The following is a 22,809-nucleotide window of genomic DNA, read 5'->3' on the forward strand; positions in this document are numbered from 1 at the left end:
TGCTCAGGTCATGGGCGGTTAAGGAAAATGTAACAGACCCAACGGCAGTAGCAAAATTTTAAGGAATAAATTTTGATGTCAGGTACTTTGTTGTAAGGTGGGGTTACTTGCTGAAGCTGAGAACAGAATTTAGTCCAAGTATCAATGACATCTGTTAAAGCCAAGCCGGGCTTTTACGATCCGTTGAAATGACACAAAGTAAGGAAATTGTGATTATTTTGGCAAGGCTTCTTAAAAAAAACAACTTTCCTTGGAGCCAAAATGTAGTGGATTTGGTAGAATTGCGAACATTTTAGTTTATGACATTAGCAGGGCCTTTTTACGTTCTCTGTGTTTATTTTATGTGACATTTTTTAACAAATTAAAATCACATTAATCTAATAGAAATATTTTTAAAGTTTCAAAGTATTTAATATTTTTTATGACAACTGACTTTTCTGGCATTGCAACAAAAATAACTTCAGTGAAGAGAAGAAGATGTTTTGATGCTCCATCATTACCGTAAATTTTATCCTGACGTACAGTAGATCCGTCAGATGCATCAAAGATGTGAAAACAGGAACACTCAGATTGCTTTAACTGAGGACTGCCTCTATTTTTGTGTAAATAGTAAAAAAGGACCTAATCCTTTTCTTCCTCCTCATTAGGCCAAGAATTCTTGTAGATAATTAAAGTCAGGAAGTACAAGTTTTAAGACTTGTATTGACTGTCCTGCGCTGTTTTCTAACTCCCATTATTCAAGGACCCGCTTGAAAAATTTATTTTCTATGGAAAGAGAAAAAACACACCAGCGATCTTTGCGGAGTTATCTTTAAGGTTCTGCCGGTGGGTGCTCCAAAAGAAATGGTCAAGGTAAAGGAAAACAATCTGAGCCTCAGACTATGGAAATCCCATTGTAAATACTGTGTTAATAAACCTTATAAAAGCTGTTTTAAAAACAAAAGAAATGCATCCTACCTAGATCTTGACGTAAAATTAAAACAGGTGTAAGGTACTCTATATTTTGAAGCAAAAAGTATTCGTAAGAGCGTGTTTGTAAGTATTATGTTTTACAGATACTTGAATTTGGAAAAAAACAGAGTGATTTAAAGAGAAAACAACTGATTCACGACAGGCATATTTCCTGCTGCACAAAATTGTTAATCAAACTTCAAGACCTACTGAAAATATTCTTCTAACTAATCGAGCTCCTACAGGGGTTCTGTGCTTTAACTAAAGTTCGTGTGCCAACAGTTCGGTTTAACCCAGACAGAAGAACAATCTTTAGAGAGTCTGGGTGCGATTCCCTGAAGCCGGGGTGCTGGGGTGAAGCCGGGGTGCTGGGGTGCAGGCGGGAAGGACTTGTGTCCTGCGCGGGGCGTTAGCGGGGGGGGGGCGATGGTGAGGGGACGGGGCGATGCTGGGGTGGGACGGGGCGATGCTGGGATGGGACGGAGTGATGCTGCGGGGACGGAGCGATGCTGGGGGAGACCGGGCCGTGCTGGGGGGAACGGGGCGATGCTGGGGAGGACGGGGCGGTGCTGCTACTGCCCGGGCACGCGTACCGCTCCCGGCTTTTCTCCAGCAAGGTTTTGTCCCCAGGCGAGGGGACAGCGTGCCCAGGAGCAGAGGGGTGAGGGGCGAAGCGGTCTGCTACCCTCCGGGGGAAACTGAGGCAGCGCCACCGCCGAGTACCTCAGGTGCAGGCTAAGGGCGGTTTCGGTGCCCGGGAGCAGGAGACGCTTCACGAACGGGCGTTTGCGAAGCTTTTCGAAGGCAAAGCAGCGCGGGCTGTTGCCAGCAGCGTTACCGATGGAGGGGAGCGCCGAACCGGGCAGAGCTCGGGGAGCGGGGGAGGCGGCCGCCCGTCCCGCCCCGCTCGGTCACCCCCGGTGCTCTCCGTGCTGCTGCGGGAGGCGGCCGTGGTGACAGACCGGGGGGCAGCTTTGTGAATACGGGCTGTTTAAGGAACGCGGTTTCTACCAGGCTGACACCGAGGACTAAGCCGAATTTTAAGAACTACGCGTTTATTGTAAATACGCATTTAGGGAGTTAAAAAAACCCCACCACATATTCTCACGGTCAAAGTGGTCAAAGCGAAGCAGAGATGTAGTTTGGTGTATCTTCTCCTTAAAAAAATACCCTTTGCACCGCCTTAAAGACATCGGCCAGTGCAGGGGGTGTTTGGCACGCAGCTGCTTGGGATCGTGGGGGTCTCTACACGTATATATTCCATACTGGGGGTGCCTGCACGAGCCTGTGCGTCCTTACGGCCCTCAGCAGGGGCAGTTACAGCCTTCAGAGGAGACTCGCTCCGAACCCTGGCTTTTCCCTAACCCCCCCGCCCCGCTCCGGCTCCGTGCATGCAGCATTAACGTTCGCGGTAAACGGGGGACTCGTCCTCCGCCGCCGTGGCCGGGGAAGCCCCGCCGGGAGCTGCCCGCTTCTGCCCCGGCGCTGCTGGGATCTCCGTTTCCCGGCGGTGGCCGCCGCCGCCCGCTGAGCCCCTCGCCCTCCAACCCCCCCCCCCCCCCCCGGCCCCGGGCAGCGAGGGCCGCGCCGCCCCCGCCAGGTGGCGCTGTTGCTTAACGGTGGCGCACGGCGGGGCGGGGCGGGCGGCGGGAGGCTCCGGGCTCGGCGCGGGGAAGGCCCGTTCTGCGCGGCGGGCCGGCGCCTCCCCCCCCGCCGCTCCGCGCACCGGGGTAGAGCCTGAGGGCTGCTCCTCACTTATGCTGCTTTTTTTACATTTTTATGTCATGTGTTCGGACACTGTTGATGTTAAGGTCCCCCGTGGAGCGTCCTCCTCCCGGCGGGACCGCGGCCGCCCACTCTGGGGGGGGGAGGCAGCAGCGCGCCCCTCGGTCCCCCCGCGGGGCTCCGCGCCCGGCCCCGCTCCCCGCGCCCCGCTCCGCGCCGCCGAGCGGCAGGGGCGGGGCGGGGAGGGGCGGGGCGGGCGGCGCGGAGCGGGCGGCGATTGGCGGCGGAGTCTGACGGGCGGGCGGCGCCCCGCCCCCTTGGCAATGTCTTTGGCCCGCCGCGCGCCCCATGTAGGCAGTTATTCCACTGGGATAGAGCGGCCGGAGCGGCGGCGGCATGGCCGGGGTCCCGTTCTGCGCCCTCCTCCCGCTCCTCGTCGGCGTCTGCGGGGCCGTCACCGGCTCCCGGGTCTATCCCGCCAACGAAGGTGAGGCGCCGCGCCCGGGATCCGCGTTCCCCCGGCGGGACACCCGGGGAGGAAAGTTGGGCGCCCCCCGGGGCGGACGGCGGGCGGCGGCCCCCTCGCCGCCTCTCCCCTCGCCGCCGGGACCGGGAGGCCGGCGGCCGCTGACCCGCCCGAGCGGCGCTCCGCGGGGCCGCCCGCGGCGGCGGGGCAGGTGTCGCGGGGCGGAGCGGCCCCCGCCGTCCCTCCGCTCCGCCGGCGGTCCCCTCGGCCGCTCCGTCCCGTCCCGCGGCGGTGCAGCGCTCCCGCCGGCGGCGTCGAGGCGGCCCCCGGCCGGGAGTGCGGCTCGCGAAACCGGTTCTCCCGGGAGCTCCCGGCAGCGCCGCAGCCCGTCCGGCGGGACGGTTCGGTGGTGGCTCCGCAGGGGAAGCCCGCGGCCGGTCCCGTCGGGGAGCCCCCGCGAGGTCTCTCGGTGCCCGACCCCGCTCCCGGCCGGGACTGGGCGAGTCCCGAGGTGCCCCCAAGTAACGATGTTCCCCTGATCGGTAACTGCCAGGCGGCGGAAAAGGCGGTGTAGCCCGCGGGATAGACCCGTTCCCGGGCGGCCCGTCTCCCCTGGGAGCGCTCTCCCTCTGCCAGAGGCGTCGGGGCAGTTCGCGGTTCGCTCCGGGCCCTGCGAGCGGCTCCAGGGCGCGGAGGGACGGACGTGCGGTCCCTCAGATCTCAAACGGAGAGAGTTTCCAATGATTTAAGGTATTGGCGCGGTCGGAAATAACGTTTCGAGTTGAAGGTGGATGCGATCGTGCTCCACACATATGGAAACGCTCAGGTAAACCACTTATTTTACTATTGCCTTTTGGCAGCTGGAATTTAATCTATTTTACTTGTACCTTTCTGCAGTTACCTTGCTGGATTCCAGATCAGTTCAGGGAGAGCTGGGGTGGATAGCCAGTCCGCTGGAAGGAGGGGTAAGTTTTAAACCTCTATCTGATCAAAAGGGTAAAGGGGGTGATTAGTAACTTTCAGAGAGTCCTAATGGCTCGATTATTGTTGATTGTGGTGGGGAGGTCAGATTTCTTCCCTGGCTTACCAAGTGAATTACTCTTTGTTGGAGAAACTCTATACTCCCTTCGGATAGTTCTGTCATGGAAGAAGTGGAAACCAAAAGGGCAGAAAAGAGGTTTCAGAATTAGGAGATTGGTTGAGGCATGGGCTTAGATGCCTATTTAAAACTGAAATACCAACAAGAAATGTGATCTGGCGACCAAAGTGGCATTCTTGACTGTAATTATTATATCTATGGGCCGTCTCGGCTGGGAGATGTTCAGGGCAATTGCTGTTCTATTTCTGGATGAAGGAGTAGGGATCAATATACAAGATAGATCTTTTGGCGTGACAGGACAGTTGTCCTTTTGCAGGCTGTAAACATCGTATGTTTTGGTGTCTGAACAAATAAACTGAAGCACCCAGTGCTTGGAGTTTCTTTTTACGTACTTTTCAAAGAGACGATTGTAAGAGAAGATTGCTTGAATTCACTGCCCTGTGATAATGTGATAACTTTAAGAGATTCATTCACACATCCATTGCTGGGGTTTAGAACCCCTTTGCTTAGTGAGTTGAAGGCAAGGTATCTCTATTAATTTAGCTTTGTATTAGTGGATGGGTACCTTACTGCTCCCTCATCTGTGCCCTATCCTGCAGGGTGCTCAGGGCCTCTGTGAGAAACTCCTGAGAACGCTGGACGCTAGAGTTGGTGGGATCTGGTGGAGACTGTACTTCGTGCAATCTATTGGGGTTTTTTGCAATAAGCAATTAGAAAGGTTTTTTCTTTCTTAAAGTGAACAATTTAAGAAAAATGCCAGCAGTGCACACTAAACATTAATGTATAAAAAACCCCTGCATCAAATCTTTTTAATGTTAAATGAGTAAAGCAGCTTACTATAGTTAAGCAGAAGTAACTAAGTCAAACTGATTGAAAAGTAAGTGCTGAAGGATCAGGACCGATGTACAACAAAGCACTGGATTCTTCAGGAAGCCTACAAATTTACTTTTTCGTGTGCATTCCCATTCGTAATTAGAAGAAGCAGAGCTAAGGAAACAGCAGTGAGTGGAAGGAATCTGAGGTTGCATTGGCTGGTGATGCATTATGCATAAGCTCTGAATAACCATAACATGGGAGAATGGGGGATTGTTTTGCTCCCCCATTGTTGTTCTGGATGAACTTGACTACAGTCCTGGCTTGTGCTCTGCCTGAGCACACTGTGCTGTCCCCGAAACTCGGTTTTTCAAAGAGCGGGGAAGTGATTGGCAGGCCTCTGGCAGCGCCGGCGGTGCACATTCACTGCTGATTGCAGGCAATTGCCCTCATCTTTTGACAGTGTGGAAAGGTACAGCTCTATCTTGGTGAGAGTCAGGCTTCCTTCTTAATCCTAGACCCTGGAAAGGTCAGTTAATGAGACCGGGTCTTTCATACGGCTCTCCAAGGGATAGCTATGCTGTATATTAAAGTAGGACCTAAAATACAAGTTTTAATAAGTCGGCAGTAGAATTGATGATCAGAGGGCAGCTGTGCATTATTAATGGCAGTTGGATTCCCCCTTTTCCCCCATATTTTCTCTGAAAGCGCCATGCAAGCTTGAGAAGGAAAATGTGTGCTCTTTTTGTGGACGTGACTCGTTTCACTAAACCTACATACGTGTGTTCTATTTTTAAGCCAGTAGTGAAAAATTTAAGAGTACATGGTCTGTCTCTGAGATACAGTGCTTGGAAAGCGTTCATTTTAGCTTCACATGCTGCAGATTTATTTCAAGCATCAGAAATTAATTCCTTCTTTATCTTCCTGGGAAGATTCTGTCCTTCAGTGCTAGTTTTCTTTAACCGTGTGTACCTTATTGTCTATTAAAGGTGTCTTTCTAGATCTATACCACACCTGAGGTGTGAGGGTTGTGTGGATAAGAAAGGCTGGAGATAAACATAGTCACTTAGCAGTGACTAGCAGTAATCAAATATATAGTAGCCCTGGAGGAATTCATGGATTGCGTTATAAGTGTAATTAATGATTTACTCTTGTGTTTTGTAGTTGAAAAGCAGGTTTTATGCCCAGAATGTTTTACTCTGCATCATTAAACCGTGGGAAGAGTTGAATTATATAAGTTAATTTCAGCTTGAAAGCAAGAAGTTACAGCTTTGACCACATAGAGTTACAAATCATTTATAGTGGCTGGAAATCTGGGGCTGTAGTAATTTTCAGGTCTGGCAGTAAGAAACACTTAGGTTTGTTTTGTGTACATGTGTTTATGAAATAAGAAACTCTGCTCTATATGTTTGTGTGTTTGTCAGGAGGCAGGGGCCTGTTGAGAAACTGATCTGAAACTTGCTGAATTTAGTTGCAGTCTGTCCGTTGACCTCAGCGGTCTCTTTATTGAATCCTCTAGCAGCATCCTCTATTGTATACATGTACTAAAGGAAATCCCGTCAACAAGTATTATTTCCCTCTGCTTCTTCCTTTCTCTTGTACCCCACACAATATAGGTAGTGTAGACAGCCTGAAGATAAGCAGAATAGAAAGTGATGGATCATAAAGACAATATTGTAACAGTAAACTAGCCGTGTGGCAGCTGTAAATTAAACAACTCTGTCTTCTTACTAACACCATGTTACACTTTACGTTGATAGATGACTTTTTAAGATTTATTTTTTCCTTTTCTGTGAAAAGGAGTGACATGCTGAGTATTGATTTCCCCCCTTCCTTCCTTTTAATTTGCAGTTATCTCTAGGCAGCAAATAAAATATTATTCTTTCTGCTCCTAGTGACTCATGGTGCTAACTACTGTCATTCTATAAACGGATTCAGCTAAGCTGCAATCTTTTTAAGTAAAAATCACTTGCATAAGAGCAATCCTTTTGAAAAGAATGCAGGTTATTATACAAGAAGCCCCTTAACGTTAAGAAGGCTTCTGTTTATCAAAGCCATGGCTTCAGTAGTTCTGAAAAGCACTTCTGGGAAGTCTCTTTTAAAGTTACGACTGTTTTCCAAGGATAATTTTATATGCTTCGTTGTATTGCCTGCAAACCCAGACAGTATATTATTATCTAATATATTATTTTTTAAAGAAGGATTTTTCTGCTACTAAAGTGCTATGGTTTTGGTTTTGTGGGGGTTTTTTTGGTTTTTTTTGTTGTTGGTTGTTTTTTTTTCTGGAAAGATCTCTCTCCCTACCAGGAGAGCACTGTGATAAACTTTCCTCTGTCTATGATAATGCATTTTTTTTTTTCCAAAACTGTTGGCTATGCGTGCTTTCCTTTTATAAGTTCATGATGCTGAACTGCTGAATTGGGGCCAGCTCTTTTGTTTCCCTACCTTCCTTGGATTGCATGTATTATTGTTGCTTCATAATTATGTTGCCTGATAGTTTAGCACTTCTGAAGAGGCCTGAACTTAAGATTTGAGGGGTGTAAGACTTTTGAAGCATGCTGCTACCCTGATCTTTCAGCATTTACCCTCTCTGCTAACCTTTTTGGATTTTCAAGACTATGAATTTAGCTATTTCCTGACACTTCCTCTAGGACACAATGTGTGATATTCCTTATTTTCCTACCTTTCCGCAAATAAATAACTTTGGATAGCAAAGTTACGTCAGTGTTGCTGATAGGTAAGGAGACAACATCACCAGTCTGTCCTTCCATCTATAAATGCCACCCAAGTCAAGGACCCAGTTCTCTGTAGACAGATATTTTTGCTCAGCTCCAAAGTAATGGCTATTTGCTGAGTGTGCCTGGGATATCTCTAGCCCAGGAAAGCAGTGGGCGGCTTAGAGAAATAACAAGGGGTGGTTTAAGAGTTTAAAATATGTGATAGCGATGTCAGAAACGTGGATGTTATACCTGTCCTGTGCTTTTTGTGTGACTAAGTCATGCGATCTCACCGTTTGATATTCCCGTGTAGAAGAGGGGGCTCATGTATCACCTGCCTTTCCTACGGGAAAACACTGCAGTGTCTGTGCTCTGCCATGAGTCTGAAGTGCTGTGTGTACCTCTGATCTAGGCAGGATCCTGTGGGCTGAACTATAGTGCAAATAAACATAATAAGTCGAGAGGACGTTCTTGGTTTGGTTCAGAGAGCCTTTAAAACACATGCTCACTCCTCAAGGTGTTACTTGATTTGGAGCTTCTTTCTCCTGAACAGATTCTTCTTTTAATGTCCAAGTAGTTGAGGTCCTGGCTATGGCTTGGTCTGATGGTTTGGTTGTTGGTTTTTTTTTTTTCCTGTAATGGGCAAAAAAAAAGCAATCTCTACATTAGTTGTGGAAGTGCAGATTATGTTTGTTGTGAAGCTCTATTGTTCCTTTTGGTGATGATGTATTCTTCTTCCCCTTTCCCTCTTCGCAGTGGGAGGAAGTAAGCATTATGGATGAGAAGAACACTCCGATCCGCACCTATCAAGTCTGCAATGTGATGGAGCCCAGTCAGAATAATTGGTTACGAACTGATTGGATTCCCCGTGAGGGGGCTCAAAGGGTATATATTGAAATCAAGTTCACGCTAAGAGACTGCAACAGCCTGCCGGGTGTCATGGGAACTTGCAAAGAGACTTTCAACCTTTATTACTATGAATCGAACAATGATAAGGAGCGTTTTATTCGAGAGAGCCAGTTTGCCAAGATTGACACCATTGCTGCTGATGAGAGCTTCACACAGGTGGACATCGGTGACAGGATCATGAAGCTGAATACAGAGATACGGGATGTGGGACCACTCAGCAAGAAAGGGTTTTACTTGGCTTTTCAGGATGTCGGTGCCTGCATTGCTTTGGTGTCTGTTCGTGTCTTCTATAAGAAGTGCCCGTTGACAGTTCGAAACCTGGCACAGTTTCCAGACACCATTACCGGGGCTGATACATCCTCTCTGGTGGAGGTTCGCGGCTCCTGCGTCAACAACTCGGAAGAGAAGGATGTGCCAAAAATGTACTGTGGGGCAGATGGCGAATGGCTGGTGCCCATTGGCAACTGTCTGTGCAATGCTGGCTATGAAGAACGTAATGGTGAATGCCAAGGTAGGATGAGCCATATTGTACTCTTCATTAGGGCTTAGTTGAATGCGTAATTGAATCGGAGATGAGAGTAAATGGAGTAGAGCCAGTAATTAGCAGCCCCTATGGGATGCGGTGGGACAGAGGGGTTTAATGAAGAAGTCCAATAGCTCCAGGTGGCAAGGCTAAGAATTATATAATGCAAAACAAATGATACTGCCACGATAGGCAGAAGGCAAAACACATTTTCTAGCAGGCGCCTAAATTTGAATTGGCTCACGATAGTCACTGAAATGTGAATGACTGCAAAACAGCGCAGTTGAGCTACCCTCCTTTAAAGAGACAAATCTTTAAAGTTTTGTCTGAAGTGAACTTTGTTAAGCACAGGAAATTCTGGCAAAGTTTCCCTTAGATAATGCAGTGGGGTAAGGACCAGTTAGGGAGGGGGGAACAGGAGTTTTAGCCGGATTACTTTTCCGCTTTGGGAAGGGGAAGTCTTTGGTGTTTTACTTGTTGCAAATTTTTAGCACTAAATAACCCTTTGATATTTGACACTGCTGCCTTTGTTAAATATTTTCATTTCTCAGAGGGTCTCTATTGTCAGCTTAATAATAGAGGTGCTAGGATACTCTTAGAAATGCTAAAAGTCTCCACCCCACCCTCCCACACACCATCCTGTGTGCTGCAGAATTAGGGATTAAAGTTTGTATAAAAGACAGATTATCCTAAAAAGAAGAAAACCTCAAAACCTATGTTCTCTTCACCTCCCCTTTCTGGAAAAAGAAGTTGTAAGAGGTTAGGGAAGGAGAGAAGGGAGAAGGATAAAATATCTTTAGCTTCAGCTTCTAAAGCTTTGCTCGTGTAAGCATAAATTAAGATCAAACTTAAATGGATTCTCGCACAGGTCAGTGGGTTTAATTCTGCTCTGTGCTGAATTGAAGGTGCTCAACTTTGTGGTGGATTTGGACCCATGTTTTTGGAGAAAGTTCTTTTGTAGCCAGATGACTTTGCTTCACATCTTCTTGGTGTGTTTGTCACTAGGTAATTTTTTTAATCTTGAGACCGAGAGCAAGATAGCAGAGCAAGTGACTGCTTTTGTGCTAGACTCCTAAGAGAACAGTGTCTTTTGAATGTCCTACTTGATTTCTTTTAAACGATAATTTACAGTCAATATGAAGTTCATTATTATGCATTGAAATTAAGCTTTGGCAGAAAAGAAGTGCTAAGTACAAACTTCGGCCTTCATTTCTAGTGTTTTGCTGTATGGAAAAAGCCTCAGTGTGCCATAGTGGCAACAAAATTACCATGGGCTGTAGAGAGAAGTGAAAGGGGAGCAGCACAATGACAGGTGTCCTGTCTGGAGTAAATCATTCTGTTTTCTCGGAACCTTGTGAGATGGAAACTTGAAAACCTGTGGATGGCTTAACAGTGAAGCTGTGGTCCCTCCTGGGGAGAGCTGTTGGTGACTGGGGAGATGCTGTTACTTTCTAATTGCTCGGTAACTTCTGGGCAAAGCTTCTTGACACCTTTACAGCCCCGGTTGTGAGAGGAGGAAGTGAATGGGGGAAAAAAACCATCTTGGTTTGTTACACGGAGATTATTCCACCTTCTCCTGAAGGCCTGTTGGGCCATTACTGGGTCACTCCGATTGACACACATCTACCATTTTTCGGTGTCAGTGGTCCAGATGTGATGAGCTAATTGCCTAACAAATCCTGTGTTGTTCAAAGGACATCTCTTGGTGTTTTGCTGGTGGGTAGTGGTGATAATGGGATGCTTTTTTTTTTCTTGTTTTTACTTATTTTTGTGGTGTTGGACTAGACCTTGAGGATGAACGTCAGCTTACTTACCAGCTCTCAGCTGCACCCGGGGAAGGTTGGCCTCAGGAAACCCAATTCTTCATTTCCCAAGGAAAAGGAAGATCAGATGATGCCGTATTTACCCAGGAGATAGAAACGTTCTGTCTCTTGGGCTCTCCAGAGTGAAGTTGGCCTGTACTAGTCATTTTGAGAGGATTTGAGCCAGCATGCAATTTGAAAGTGCTAAACCCATTTCATCAGCGGTTATTTGTGGTTTCCTTTTCTCATGTTTGCCATTCTCCAGCCAGAACAGTTTACTGAGAAGTTCCTCTTTGTGAATTCATGAAGTTTACCAGAACGGTGCAGCTTGCTCTCTGGTTTCCAGTGAGGCCATTAAAGCAGTTTGGCCTTTGACACTGCTGAATGAGGCTTCCCCTTTTCTTGCCCCACTCAACTTCATCGTTCAGCAAATGTTCTGCTCTGGCAGGTTTTTGGAAGGGAGGAGGAAGATGAAGTGAGGAGGATTCCTGTGGTTTTGGTACAGAGGATTGGGAGTGGGGGGAGAGACTTTGAGTTTGGGAAAGGCTGTAAAAGGGTGCCGGGCAGGGACTGGAGCTGGTGAGCAGGTTCTACCTCAATTGTTTTTCAATAGGTTGACTGTGGCAGGACAAATACAAGGAAAGGTCAGAGGTTGTCCCTTTCCTCATCCATCTTCCCCTGTGATCCTAGGGTCAGAGTTAGGATTGATTAAGATCTGGAATGCTTGACAAAAGCTCGGTGGGCAGAAATAGTTTAGGCCAGTGGATCGGGGCTTTGCACTTGTTGGGAGATCCGCGGGAGACAGTGGAGCTCCTTGTCCTCTCCTGGGACCTCCCTCTGCTGCACAGTGCTGGGATGGACTAGCCGGTGCTTGGGTTACCCTAAAAGCTGCTTCAAGATCACTCAACCTTCTGATTTTTAAATAATAGGTTTTTCCTTGAGCTGCTTTTGCTTAATTTCTGATGTGCGTGTGGGAAGCGTAATGGGAAGCCACTTCACATCTAAAGTGGCTCCTGTAGTGGGAGTTAATGACCCTGACGTTGAACAGGATTTTTAAAAATTGTCTGTGATAGGGAGGTGTTTAAATATGATGACAAAGGAACTGTCCTTCCTCTGGCTGCTGGTTTGTTTTCTTTTCAAGCTGACTTTATTGATGATAATCCACGTGTGTATATAAATGCAAAAACTCAAGGCAGAAAGGGAAAGGAGCCAAATATTTAATCCATATTTATTTGGGAACCTTCACAGGTGTGTCACAGGAGTGGTTCCACAAAATTTGGTCCTGATCAGTAGAAATATTAAGTGAGCACTGATTCTTTGCTTAAAGCTGAATTTGTAGCTCTGAACTTGATGCTGAAATAAACCCCAAGTTGCTGGGTTTTTTTTCCTTACTACTATTTATTTTTTTCCCAAACTTCCTGTGTTAGTGGCTATTCATTTAGGAGAGCATAAATGTAGAATATTGTTGATGGAACATGACTAGCCCAACTAGTGGCACATCTCAAGGGTAAGGTAATTAGTGCTTTAGGGCAAAGTTGAGACAAAGTAATTTTAAACTTTGCTCGTATGCATCATTGTTATGTAAATTGTTTTGTTACATATTAATATAATGTGGTTTGGGTTTAGTTACAATTTCCTTATGATAAAATGCATATCTTTTTAAATCAAAGGAGGAGGGGGAAAACAAGCAGGAAGGGAGAAAAGACAGATTAAAGAAGCAATAGACTGTAGCCATCTGTGATGATTTTGATGCTGTGAAATTACAAATCTCAATTTTAGACCTGCCATTTAATATAAATATGTGAGACAGTTGAGATTTTTACTGTGATATTGTAAAGGTTATGAGAGCCAACAGCTTTGTCTTCATCTACACTTGCTTTTTTGAGTTGTGAATTGGCCAATTGGCAGAAAATCCAGTGTCATTTAAAATATGGCTCAGTCCTGGTTTCATATCACTGCTGTTTTTAGAATTTTCCTTCGAACTTTGATAACAGCATCCCTAAGAAGTAATAATTTGAATGATAAGATTCTTTTTATCTTGGAGGCTTTGAAGAGTGGCTGTGATCGTTGAGAGCAGCAGTTCAGTTTACATCAGAAGGGTACAGTCTAATTATATTTTTTTTCTGTGATAAGATTTTTGGATGGTGGGTTTTGTAGGGGTGGGGAAGTGAAGTAATTTGTGTGTACTTTCCCATTTTAGTTATAGACAACTTTTTTGGTAGAATAACGCTGATGAACAGTCTGGCTGCACAAAAGGGTAATCAGAAGGGTGACTAAGACTGCGCAGATTTGAGACTTCAGAAGGATTTTTTTTCAGGTTGATTATTTTTGGCAGGGGAAAAAAAAATGCACAGACTCAACATGTTATGTTTTAAAAGGAGCTGAGAACACGGAAGCTACCAGGAGGGGCATGGGAGTGATACTGAAACACAGTCTGTCTGAACCAAATTTAGTTGGTTCCCTTCTCTGCTGAAGCAGTGATTTGGTTATGTTATGTTCTCAAGTAGCTCAATAGATCTTCCAACAGTTGCTCCCTCCAATTTTTTTTTTACCACCTGGTACACTTCAAAAATCATTTAAGTGTTGTTGCAGGCTCTGTACTGCTTTCCTCCTCCCTGGCTCCCTCAGAAGTCAAGTTACAGTTGTCAAGCAATTGTCCCTTCATGTATCCCTTGGAGAAAAGCTGGGATTTCTTCCTTCTGAATTCCTGACAGCATTTCTGCTGGCACACAGGGGAGCAGTATTGAGTCCTTACTCTGTGTGTTACTGGTAAAAAGTATGGTCCTCAGAATCAAAGCTGGACGACCTGTTGTGGTGATATGAATTCCATGGCAGGTCTGGGTAGACTTTTGCGGGGAATATAGACCATCTTCTGGTTTTCGTGTGTGTGGTTTGTTTTTTATTTAAAAAAAAAAAGGCAAAACAAAACTTTCCAGACAACTCACCTTGTGTGTGATGACTTCAGTATTTAGATCTCGTCTGGGTAAGGGTTATTATCTGTCTAATAATATGCTCTGCTGAGCTTGGTCTTTATTGTGCTTGCGAGAAGTGATTAAAGAAATGCTCAGCAATACACTTCAGTCTTTTGAGACTGCATCAAAAAGCCCCCCAAACTTGAGATAAATATCTTATCTGGTTTCGTTCCATTTATGCCACATCCTTTTGATATGTTGGGGGTGCAGGTGAGGTCACACAGTTCTGTGAATCAGAGACAATTAACACTCCCATGACTAAATGGCCATTTTATGAATATTCAGAGCCTGCTTCACCTCCCTGGGAAGCAAACATGTTGGTTCCCTTCTCTTTCCTCCTGCTGGAGACTAAGGAAGCTCTCCCTGTGAATGGCAGCTGTCGGCCGCTTTGCTTTTTGCATGCAGCAAATTCCTCATTTACATCTTTTGTATACACCCTCATGCAAAGTAGCACACCCATTTCCCCATTTCACAAAGGAGATAAGAGCTTCCTTTGGAAACGCCAGCCAAAATCTCCTTCTGTTTATGCAGAGCTCAAAGATTTGGATTTTATGCAAATGGATTCTGGTTTCATTTTTTTTTTTGATCTCTTTGTTTAAGAGAGAGTGTAATATTTGCACACTGTGCTCCTTGTATCTCAGGGTCTCCTCTTGACCGTGAGTCTTTCCACAATCTCCACAGCCTGAGCAAGCAGGCATGTGGGACAGTGCTATGCTCCAAAAACCTGGCTTTGTTTATAAAATGGTGGTTGGAGGTGCAGGGAGCACCATTTCTCATGCTTGGTGGAGCTGCAGGCCCTTAGGTGTCATCTCCTCTAGATGTCCACCGGTGACCATGAAGCCCTTCTGTAGCTACAACCTCAACCGGGAGAATGTCCGTCTTAGGAGGTGGGATGCCCCTGCGCCGTAGCTGTGTGTGCACGTGTGCATGAAAATCCACTACACTTTATGACATCTTCTATGTGTTGAGTTGACCTGCTCAGCCCTGGTGTGGAGCCCTTCACTTCACTGGCCTGGTGGCAGGGATGGGCTTGGCCCATGGTTGTAGTTTGGTGCAAAGAGAAAAGTGGCTGGTAGCACTTGGGTAAACATGCACAAATGAACTGCTGTCTTTATTTATTGAAAGAAAATAATCTGTGAGAAAAGTTCTGCTTTCTTAAGCCTCATGATTACACAAGAACTCTTACTTTGTTTTATTTTTGGTTTTAGTGGCTTTCTTTTCTTTTTAACTTTTCTTTATTTCAACTTTACTTAAAATTGCCTTTGGCTTGAAATAAAGCTGAGGCTCATTAAATGCTCCCAAAACACAGGCTTGTTCAGAACGGATTTGTTGAAAGGTTTATTGATATAAGTTAGAACACATGCTGCATGAATGTAACTGTATTTCTTTAAAGTACTGGTTTTCATTTTGTGTCTTTATAAATCAGTGGTATGAAACTGGGACCCTGATCATGTTGGGGCTACATCCTATAAGAAACCAGAAGGAAAAACAAGGTTGTGGGGCGTTTTCATTTTTGTTGGATGTCCAATTAGTGTTTAACTTGAAGGTAATTTCACAGGGGTAGTAAACTGCGCAGTGTGAAACCTGGTGGCATAATTAAATGGAGGAAAGGATCTTTAAAACAACAAAGGAATGTGCAAAATTTTGCTTTTGTCCTAATAGTCATCCAGAAGGGGAGGTCATGCTGTTTAAAGTACAATATGGATGGGCTATTAAGGTTTAAAAAAAAAAAAGCTATACTGTGTTTGCTTTGGCTCGTTTCCTCATGGATGCCTAGAGAAATCTCAGTTTGCTGGTGGGTTGGTTTTGGTTTGGGGTTTTTTTTTGTTTTGATGGATAGGTTTAAATCTCACTAAAGGAATCTGTAAAGATAAGTTCATCTATACAAACACTGAAAGAGGTGTGCTCAGAAAAGGGCCTTGTATTTGCTGGGGGCCTGGTGCAGCTGGACATGGGATGCGGAGAGGCGGGGGTTTCAGCAGGCTAGGCAGGAGGAGGAGGGATGCTCTGGCATTGCAGCAGCTGGAGGACGAAGGGAAGAAGACAAGGTAGCTTTCTCAGAGACACACAGTGTGTCTGTGGCTGAGATGAGACCAGAGGGAAGGCTCAGTCTAGTGCCCTAGCTGCAAAAAAGCTTCTCCTCCCTCCACACTTGTCAAAAGGCATCGGTCACCTTTCTCTAAGGAGTTGCCCATCTTGCACTCTGGAACTCCTTAAAACATCATTTGAACTAAGGCAATCGATAACTATTGCTTCTGCTCGTATATGTGAATACTTTGTACAGCCACAGTACAAAGCTGCAGTACAGTGTCTTAATTACCCAGATAATCCTGTTTGCTTGTATTTTTAAACTATGGAGCGCTGGGTAATTATTCAATTCTTAATAGAAGGCAAATGGCAATGTAAACAATAATTAGGATGTTAGACTAATGCGCTTCAAAGCAAATTGGATTTTTTCATACCATTCAGCATGAAGTCCCATAAAGCTAGCAATTTAGTGGCAAGGAAACAACTTCCATTTTGTTCATATTTTCTGGTGTTATCTCTTCATGCCTTCTTTCTGTGAGGAAGTTTGCTTCAATGATGCTGCCTGCTCCAGAGCCAATGCCAGGTTGACAGTCAGCTCCCCACCATTTGCCTATGCTCTCCCATGGCTTCTGAGGGGCTTTTTGTCCCCTGGGGCCAGGAGTTAGAGGTGAGCGGCACCCTGAGTTCCCTCAGGGACGGGGGGACGGCTGGTGCTGCAGGTGTAGCCGGCTTGGCTCAGTGTGTCGTGGCTGCTCTGGTCCAGGGTCCAAAGGAGCAGGCTGAGATCGGTGGCTGAGGCTCTTTCTTCATCTGGGGTCAGCTCTTCTTGCTTGCTGACTTTAGGCTTGGAAATAGAGACATACTTGAAGGGGAATTCAAGTTTTTGGCTCTTTAGTCTTTGAAAGCAGGATTAGTAATATGCTGTGGCTCAGAGCTACAGCTCACTATCTCCCTTAGGTTGGAGGGCGCTCCTGGTTTTCACAGCTCAGCTCTGGTTTTACTAGAAGCATGGTGTGAGCTACAAACAGGGATGCAAAACACTTGATTGATTTCTGTTCTGTCTGCAAATCTTGTGTATGTTACATATTTCAGTACTTCCACAGACTGTTAATTAAATCCCGTCATTGTATCCATTCCTCACATCATATTTAGCCAGTGATCGAAGACCGTGTGTGGGTAGCAAAGGCGTTAGTCAATAATGCTGCTGCTTTCCCAAATATTTTAATAATGCCAGGGTTTTGTCTGGCCTTCGCCATGCATTCTCAGCGGTCTGAAGGGATTGAACAATCGGCTTTGTTTTCCCATTATCAATGTTAAGAAAGGCTAAAATGTTCTCCAGTGTTGATGCTGAATTACAGAAATTGAATTACAGAAATTTAATTTCAACTACATTTTACTTTTCTTCTGAGAAGTGGTGGTAGGGGAAATCAGTGGAACACTTGAAGAGGTTATGGCTGAATTTTTTTGATACTAATAAAGGCTATCTCAATATTAAAGTGTGCATTTAAAGGGTGTGGATTTTCTTATTTTAAATCCCAGAGGCTTCTTGCCAGGCCACGTTTTAATAGCATTAATTAACACGTCTGTCTTTCCATACATCAAACGTCTCTCTCTGGGGAGCTGAAGAATACAAACCAACGCTTCTGTGAACTTGGTGCTTGAATTCATTTGTTTTCAGTTTTAAGTGTTTTCTGCAGTTGAAAAAGACATCCCTGCTTTGAAAACAGTTCCCTTTTGAAGTGTCCAGCCTGGCAATGACTGAAGCAGCCACTGGGCAAATTAGCATGTTAAAAGGACTGGATCAATACCTTCCAATCGCCTGCCCTCCTCTGGGGCTGGGGTTGGGTCCGGACAACCCTTGCTCTGGTCCGACCAGCTGCATCCATGCGTTTCAGGGGAGCCATCAATAGCGGCGTGGGTTGCGTCAAGCTGAGACAGCTTGATCCAGTGCCCAGGCTCTTTCAAGGATGGCCATTTGAAAATGGATTCGGGGGAATTGACAGCTTTGGGAAGATCAGGCAGCTCATGTAATTATGGAGAGGATTAGAGGGAAAGTGTAGGGAGAAATAGAAGATCAATCATAGGGCACAAGTTGTCTGAACTCTTCAGATGCTGGAGTATTCAGTTTTGTTGTACTTAGCTGGTCTGTGTGAAAGATTTCTTTGGGCTTTTTCAAGAGACAAGTAAACACAAATTAAAAAGAGGGTGTGTGGGTAGTCCCTACTGTTTCACAGAAATGGTTGGGGGCAGCGGCTGCTGGATAAGTATAGCAGAAGATGCTTAGATACAACTGTGTTTGCTAACAAACCAAAAAAGATGGTTCTGGCTTCCCCAGTGCGTGGTCTGCAGCCCCAGCCCATGTGCCTTCAAAGCTGCAGTGGTACCCTCCAGGAGCTCCCAGTGGGATGCTGTCCCCTGCCCTTGGCTTTCTGGTTGCCAAACTCCTGCACTCTGAGGAAGGACCCCAGGGGCCTTTGGGTGGTGCTCAATGTCAGTGCTCTGGGGGGAGAGACAGCCCCTCTACCCCTCCTTGGGACTGGGGTGAGCATTGGAGGTCCCTCCTGTGTCCATCAATGTTAAAACAATGAACAAACCATTGCAGCAGTCAAAAATGCACTAGAGCCATTCTGAAATAGAGACGGTTTCTTGAGAGGCTTACTGGGGTCTTGCACACCAGAGGTGCTAGGAGATAGAGCAACAGAATTCAGCTTCCTTTTTAGTAGCTTTGGTGTTTGCATTTTGCACATCTGTCACCTCCCCTTAATCTCTGAAGTACTGTAACTCAGTTATTAGGTTGACACATTTTGTCCACTCATAATTAGTTCTTGGATTTCCTCATTTATTTTGTGGTGATCAGCAGTGTCCAGGGTAGAGCTAATAAGACAGCTGAAATCAGGACCAGGTCCCTGTACGCACTCCACCTGCTCATTAATCAAGAACTCTGCAGTTAATGAGAGTACTTTCCAGGTAATATTTAATCTCAGGGTAGCAATAGTTACACTTAATGCAAAAGAACTTTTTTTTTTTTTCAGTTCAGCTGAAGTCATTCCCATGGCACACTAGAAACTGTCCTCGTGTGCCACTGTCCACAGTTCTGCCAAGCTGACCCAAATTTGGATGACTTCCAGAAACCCATGCAAGGTTAAAATAGTGGATCCAATACTTTAGGCTGGACATGACAATCCAGTGTGTGCTGGGTACACACGCGTGCATATAGAAGTGGCTGATAGCATATGTTCTTTCGTAACGCTTTGAGGTTCAAAGACTTGTCTGTGTGGGGAGGAAAGTTGAAAGGAATCAAACTAAGAGGTGAAGTCAGTGTGTGTAACTTAAGGTGCATTGCTAATCACCTGTGAGACTCTTTCTGCCCTTTTTGGCTGAATCTACCCATGTGCAGGTCCTTTATCCATTTAGTTGATTCACCTTAAAGTTCTTGGTGGCTCTTTGAAGACATGCACTTGGTACCTAGACTTTATGTACTTGGTAACCTTGACTTCAACACACCCAACAGTTTGAAAGTGAGCTCAAAGGGTTGTGGGCACTGTGAAAACACCCATTTATAGCCTTAGGATAGAGAGAGCACTTGAATTTGTGAGAGAAAGGAGAACAAAATCCACTTACAGTCACTTGCAGTAGAGCATGGAGTGGCAGCAGAAGAGAAAGGAGCACTGAGCATGGCTGCAGCATTGCCAAGGAGGGCAGCTGGCCGGCTCCAGAAAGGGGCAGGAGACCTTGTCCACTGTGAAAGAGCAGTGCTGGCTCTGATGGAGGCTGAAGGAGATGCGCCATGTGTCTGATCCAGCACTGCAGGGATCTACCCTTGTCTTAACAGGATTGGGACAGTCCCAAGAGCAGTATATGACCTTAGTAAGTATCGCATCTCCTCCCCATTAGGCTGCCCTGGAAGAGTGGCTGTGCAGAGCTGGTCCTTTTAGTTCAAGATGAACTGTGATCAGGGATGAAAGTTTGAGAAAGGAGATGTCCTCTCTGTCTTTCCTGTTTGCTCTGACACTGGTTTGTTGTTCTATGCAATTGGAGGACACCTGTTGCTCTCACTTGCACTGAGTTTTTAGCAGCTGCCAGCTCACTGTGGGGATACTGGGGAGAAGGAGCTCTGCCCACCATATTGCTCTGCTTCTTTAAAGATCACTATTAGTGCTTCTTTCTTGTGGTTGTGCGTTTTAGCTCTTCTGTAGAGATCATGGTAATTTGACCTCTCTGTACACCTGTATTAAAGTTTGAGTTAAAAATGCCTTGTAGCAGAGCAAAGGAGAGACATTTTTCCGTGGGATTGGCGAGCTCTTTGAGAATGCCAAATGGCTAAGTTAACTCTTGTGCAAACACTGCCTTTTATTTGACTTTGTAGTTTGCCCTTTGAAATACAAACATATTTGTGTCAATCAGCAAGTCTCCCTTCCGGAGTTCTGGTTGACCCTGCGCAAAGAAATGTGACTGTGCAATTATTAAAGGTGAGGCCTTCGTTTTAACAAATGCTGAGTAATTGCTATTCACTTATTTCTGCGCCTCTGTCATAAGTGACGGTGAACTGCCCTTTGGCCCAGCTAAATAACAAGGAAGATACTTGTTTGGAAGGAATAACTCTTCAGAAATTTGCAATATGTCAGAAGTATTGTGTCACAGGGACTTGTGGGTAGGGCAAAGAAAAAAGTTGCCTGTCTCATCTTAGAGTGCAAGAACCTTATTTGGACTTCAAAATGCAATTAGGTCAAATATTGTACCTGTGTCACTCGGACAGAGTTAGTAGGAGTTGTCAAAGTCTAGCAGAGGGCAGAATTTGCCCATTATAAAACAATCTGGAGCAAGTAGGGGAATGTGATAGTCTGGCAACTTACTTAGTGCTTTTTTTACGGTGAAAAAGATGAAAGCTCCTCCTCTCCCCTGCCATAGTGTTGGCAGGTGTTGGAAAAAGGTCCTTACTGTTTCCCAGCAGTTTTTTCCACAGTCTGGAGACTTGGACCTGGTTGGTGCCATTGCCCTGATTGACAACTTCCCTGTACAGAATCAGCCACGGTGGTGAGGCCATGGATGAGTTGTGCCAAAGAAATAGAAAATCAGACTTCACAACTGTGTTTGGAGAATAACCCCTATCCTCTTCCAGATATTTGTTCCTTTATGTGTGTGGTTTTTTTTTTTTTTTTTTTTTTAAGTAAAAACCTTCTAAAGAACCAGAAGCCTGGTATAAAATTAATTTTATTAAGCATTGCTGATGGTCTATAGACATACTACCAACACAGCTCGGTGCTGATTTCACCTGCCTCTTCTTTCTGTATTAGCTTATAATTCCTGTATGTTCATCCAGTTTATATGTGATTTCTCAAAATAGTTTATTGCCCTGAGCTCAGCATCATGAATCTTGCGAGCAAACCTTTGTTAACTAATAAGTACATGTGATAAGGGGAAACAAATGCTCTTTAAGAGAACACTTTTCAATTTGCTCCTCAAAGAGGTTTTTCAGAAAATAGTGGGTTTGCGTTTACCTGTTCACATCAACTAGTGTATTTTGGCCTTATTCCAGAAGTAACTAATTGAAATACTAGGTGGTGTCTTTTTATCTAGTCCAGACCTTGACTGATGGATTTCTAGCCCTCATGCAGGCTTAAGAGACTAAGGCATCCCTTCTGAAGGGAGCCTACAGGAGCGCCAGAGAGGGACTCTTTGTCAGGAAGTGTAGTGACAGGACAAGGGGTAATGGTTTTAAATTGGAAGAGGGGAGATTTAGATTAGATATTAGGAGGAAATTCTTTACTGTGAGGGTGGTGAAGCACTGGAACAGGTTGCCCAGGGAAGTTGTGGATGCCCCATCCCTGGAAGTGTTTAAGGCCAGGCTGGATGGGGCTTTGAGCAACCTGGTCTAGTGGAGGTGTCCCTGCCCATGGCGGGGGGGGTTGGAACTCAATGATCTTTAAGGTCCCTTCCAACTCTAACCATTCTATGATTCTGTGATTCTGCCTGTGTTAGCGCTTGCTGTCCAGCTCACTTTAAGGAGTTCAAAGTTTGGACTCGCTTAGAGTTGAAGATACCTTGAAATGTCTCTCCCCTTTCTTCTTTATCCAGAGGTGCATAGAAGTTGGTTGTAAAGATGGAGCTGGTAACAGGGCAGGAAATAGTGGGCTTAAATTCCAAACAGAGAAGGTTAGGCTAGACCTGACGGGGCGGAAAAAAGTAAAACCATAGTCACAGAGATCTGTAGTGCCAGTGCAGATTGCCGGGGGATGTGGGGGAATCTGTGCATTGGAAGATTTTCAGAATAAGTTAGACATCTAGTAGCATGGTTTAAGTACAGGTTATCCTCCTGTGTGGCAGGGGAATAGACTAACTGGGGTTGTCTCTGGCCTCATCTCTTGTGGTAAATGCTCTTTTGCAGTTGCTATGGGATCACCATCATCTTAGAGCTGAAAGGTAGCTCTCGAGGTCTGACCTAGAAATAGACACTTGATCGTAATGTCTCCTAACTCTTTCTCCCCAAGAGGTCTCTTGGCTGTTAAAGTTCTTTCCCTGCACTTCAGTTTTCCAGTTAACTAACCTGCTAATTTCAGCTAACCAGAACCCTCTTTAGGCATCTCAGATACGTCTCTATTAGTTTGCTCCAGTCCTTTGCAGAGCCAGAGTGACACTGAAGAGGCCCTGGCTTTTCCAAGGGACTGTGGCTCTGCATCCGAGGTTAGTAGCTTCATTTTACTGGCCTTAGTGTCCCCTCCTTATCTGGGCCTGTGGTAATGGCATGGTATGGCAGGGATGCTGTGGAGCAGCCATGGGGAGCTTCGCCTGTTACTGGCTCACCCA

At 45.7% G+C, this 22,809-nt stretch overlaps 1 protein-coding gene across 2 annotated transcripts in view; it reads left to right on the forward strand.

The window, feature by feature from the left end:
* The first annotated feature begins 3,072 nt into the window (after positions 1-3,072).
* The window catches only part of EPHA4 (EPH receptor A4), a 101,749-nt gene continuing 82,012 nt past the window's right edge, over positions 3,073-22,809 (forward strand). Inside the window, exons 1-3 of one of the 2 annotated variants that reach the window (XM_074153020.1) lie at positions 3,073-3,163; positions 4,040-4,107; positions 8,528-9,191. In XM_074153020.1, the coding sequence (XP_074009121.1) occupies positions 3,073-3,163; positions 4,040-4,107; positions 8,528-9,191 (823 nt within the window). The remainder of the gene's footprint in view (positions 3,164-4,039; positions 4,108-8,527; positions 9,192-22,809) is intronic. The other variant, XM_074153021.1, reaches the window with a different exon arrangement.

This window comes from Numenius arquata, chromosome 9, assembly GCF_964106895.1.
Source record: "Numenius arquata chromosome 9, bNumArq3.hap1.1, whole genome shotgun sequence".
Lineage (NCBI taxonomy): Eukaryota > Metazoa > Chordata > Aves > Charadriiformes > Scolopacidae > Numenius > Numenius arquata.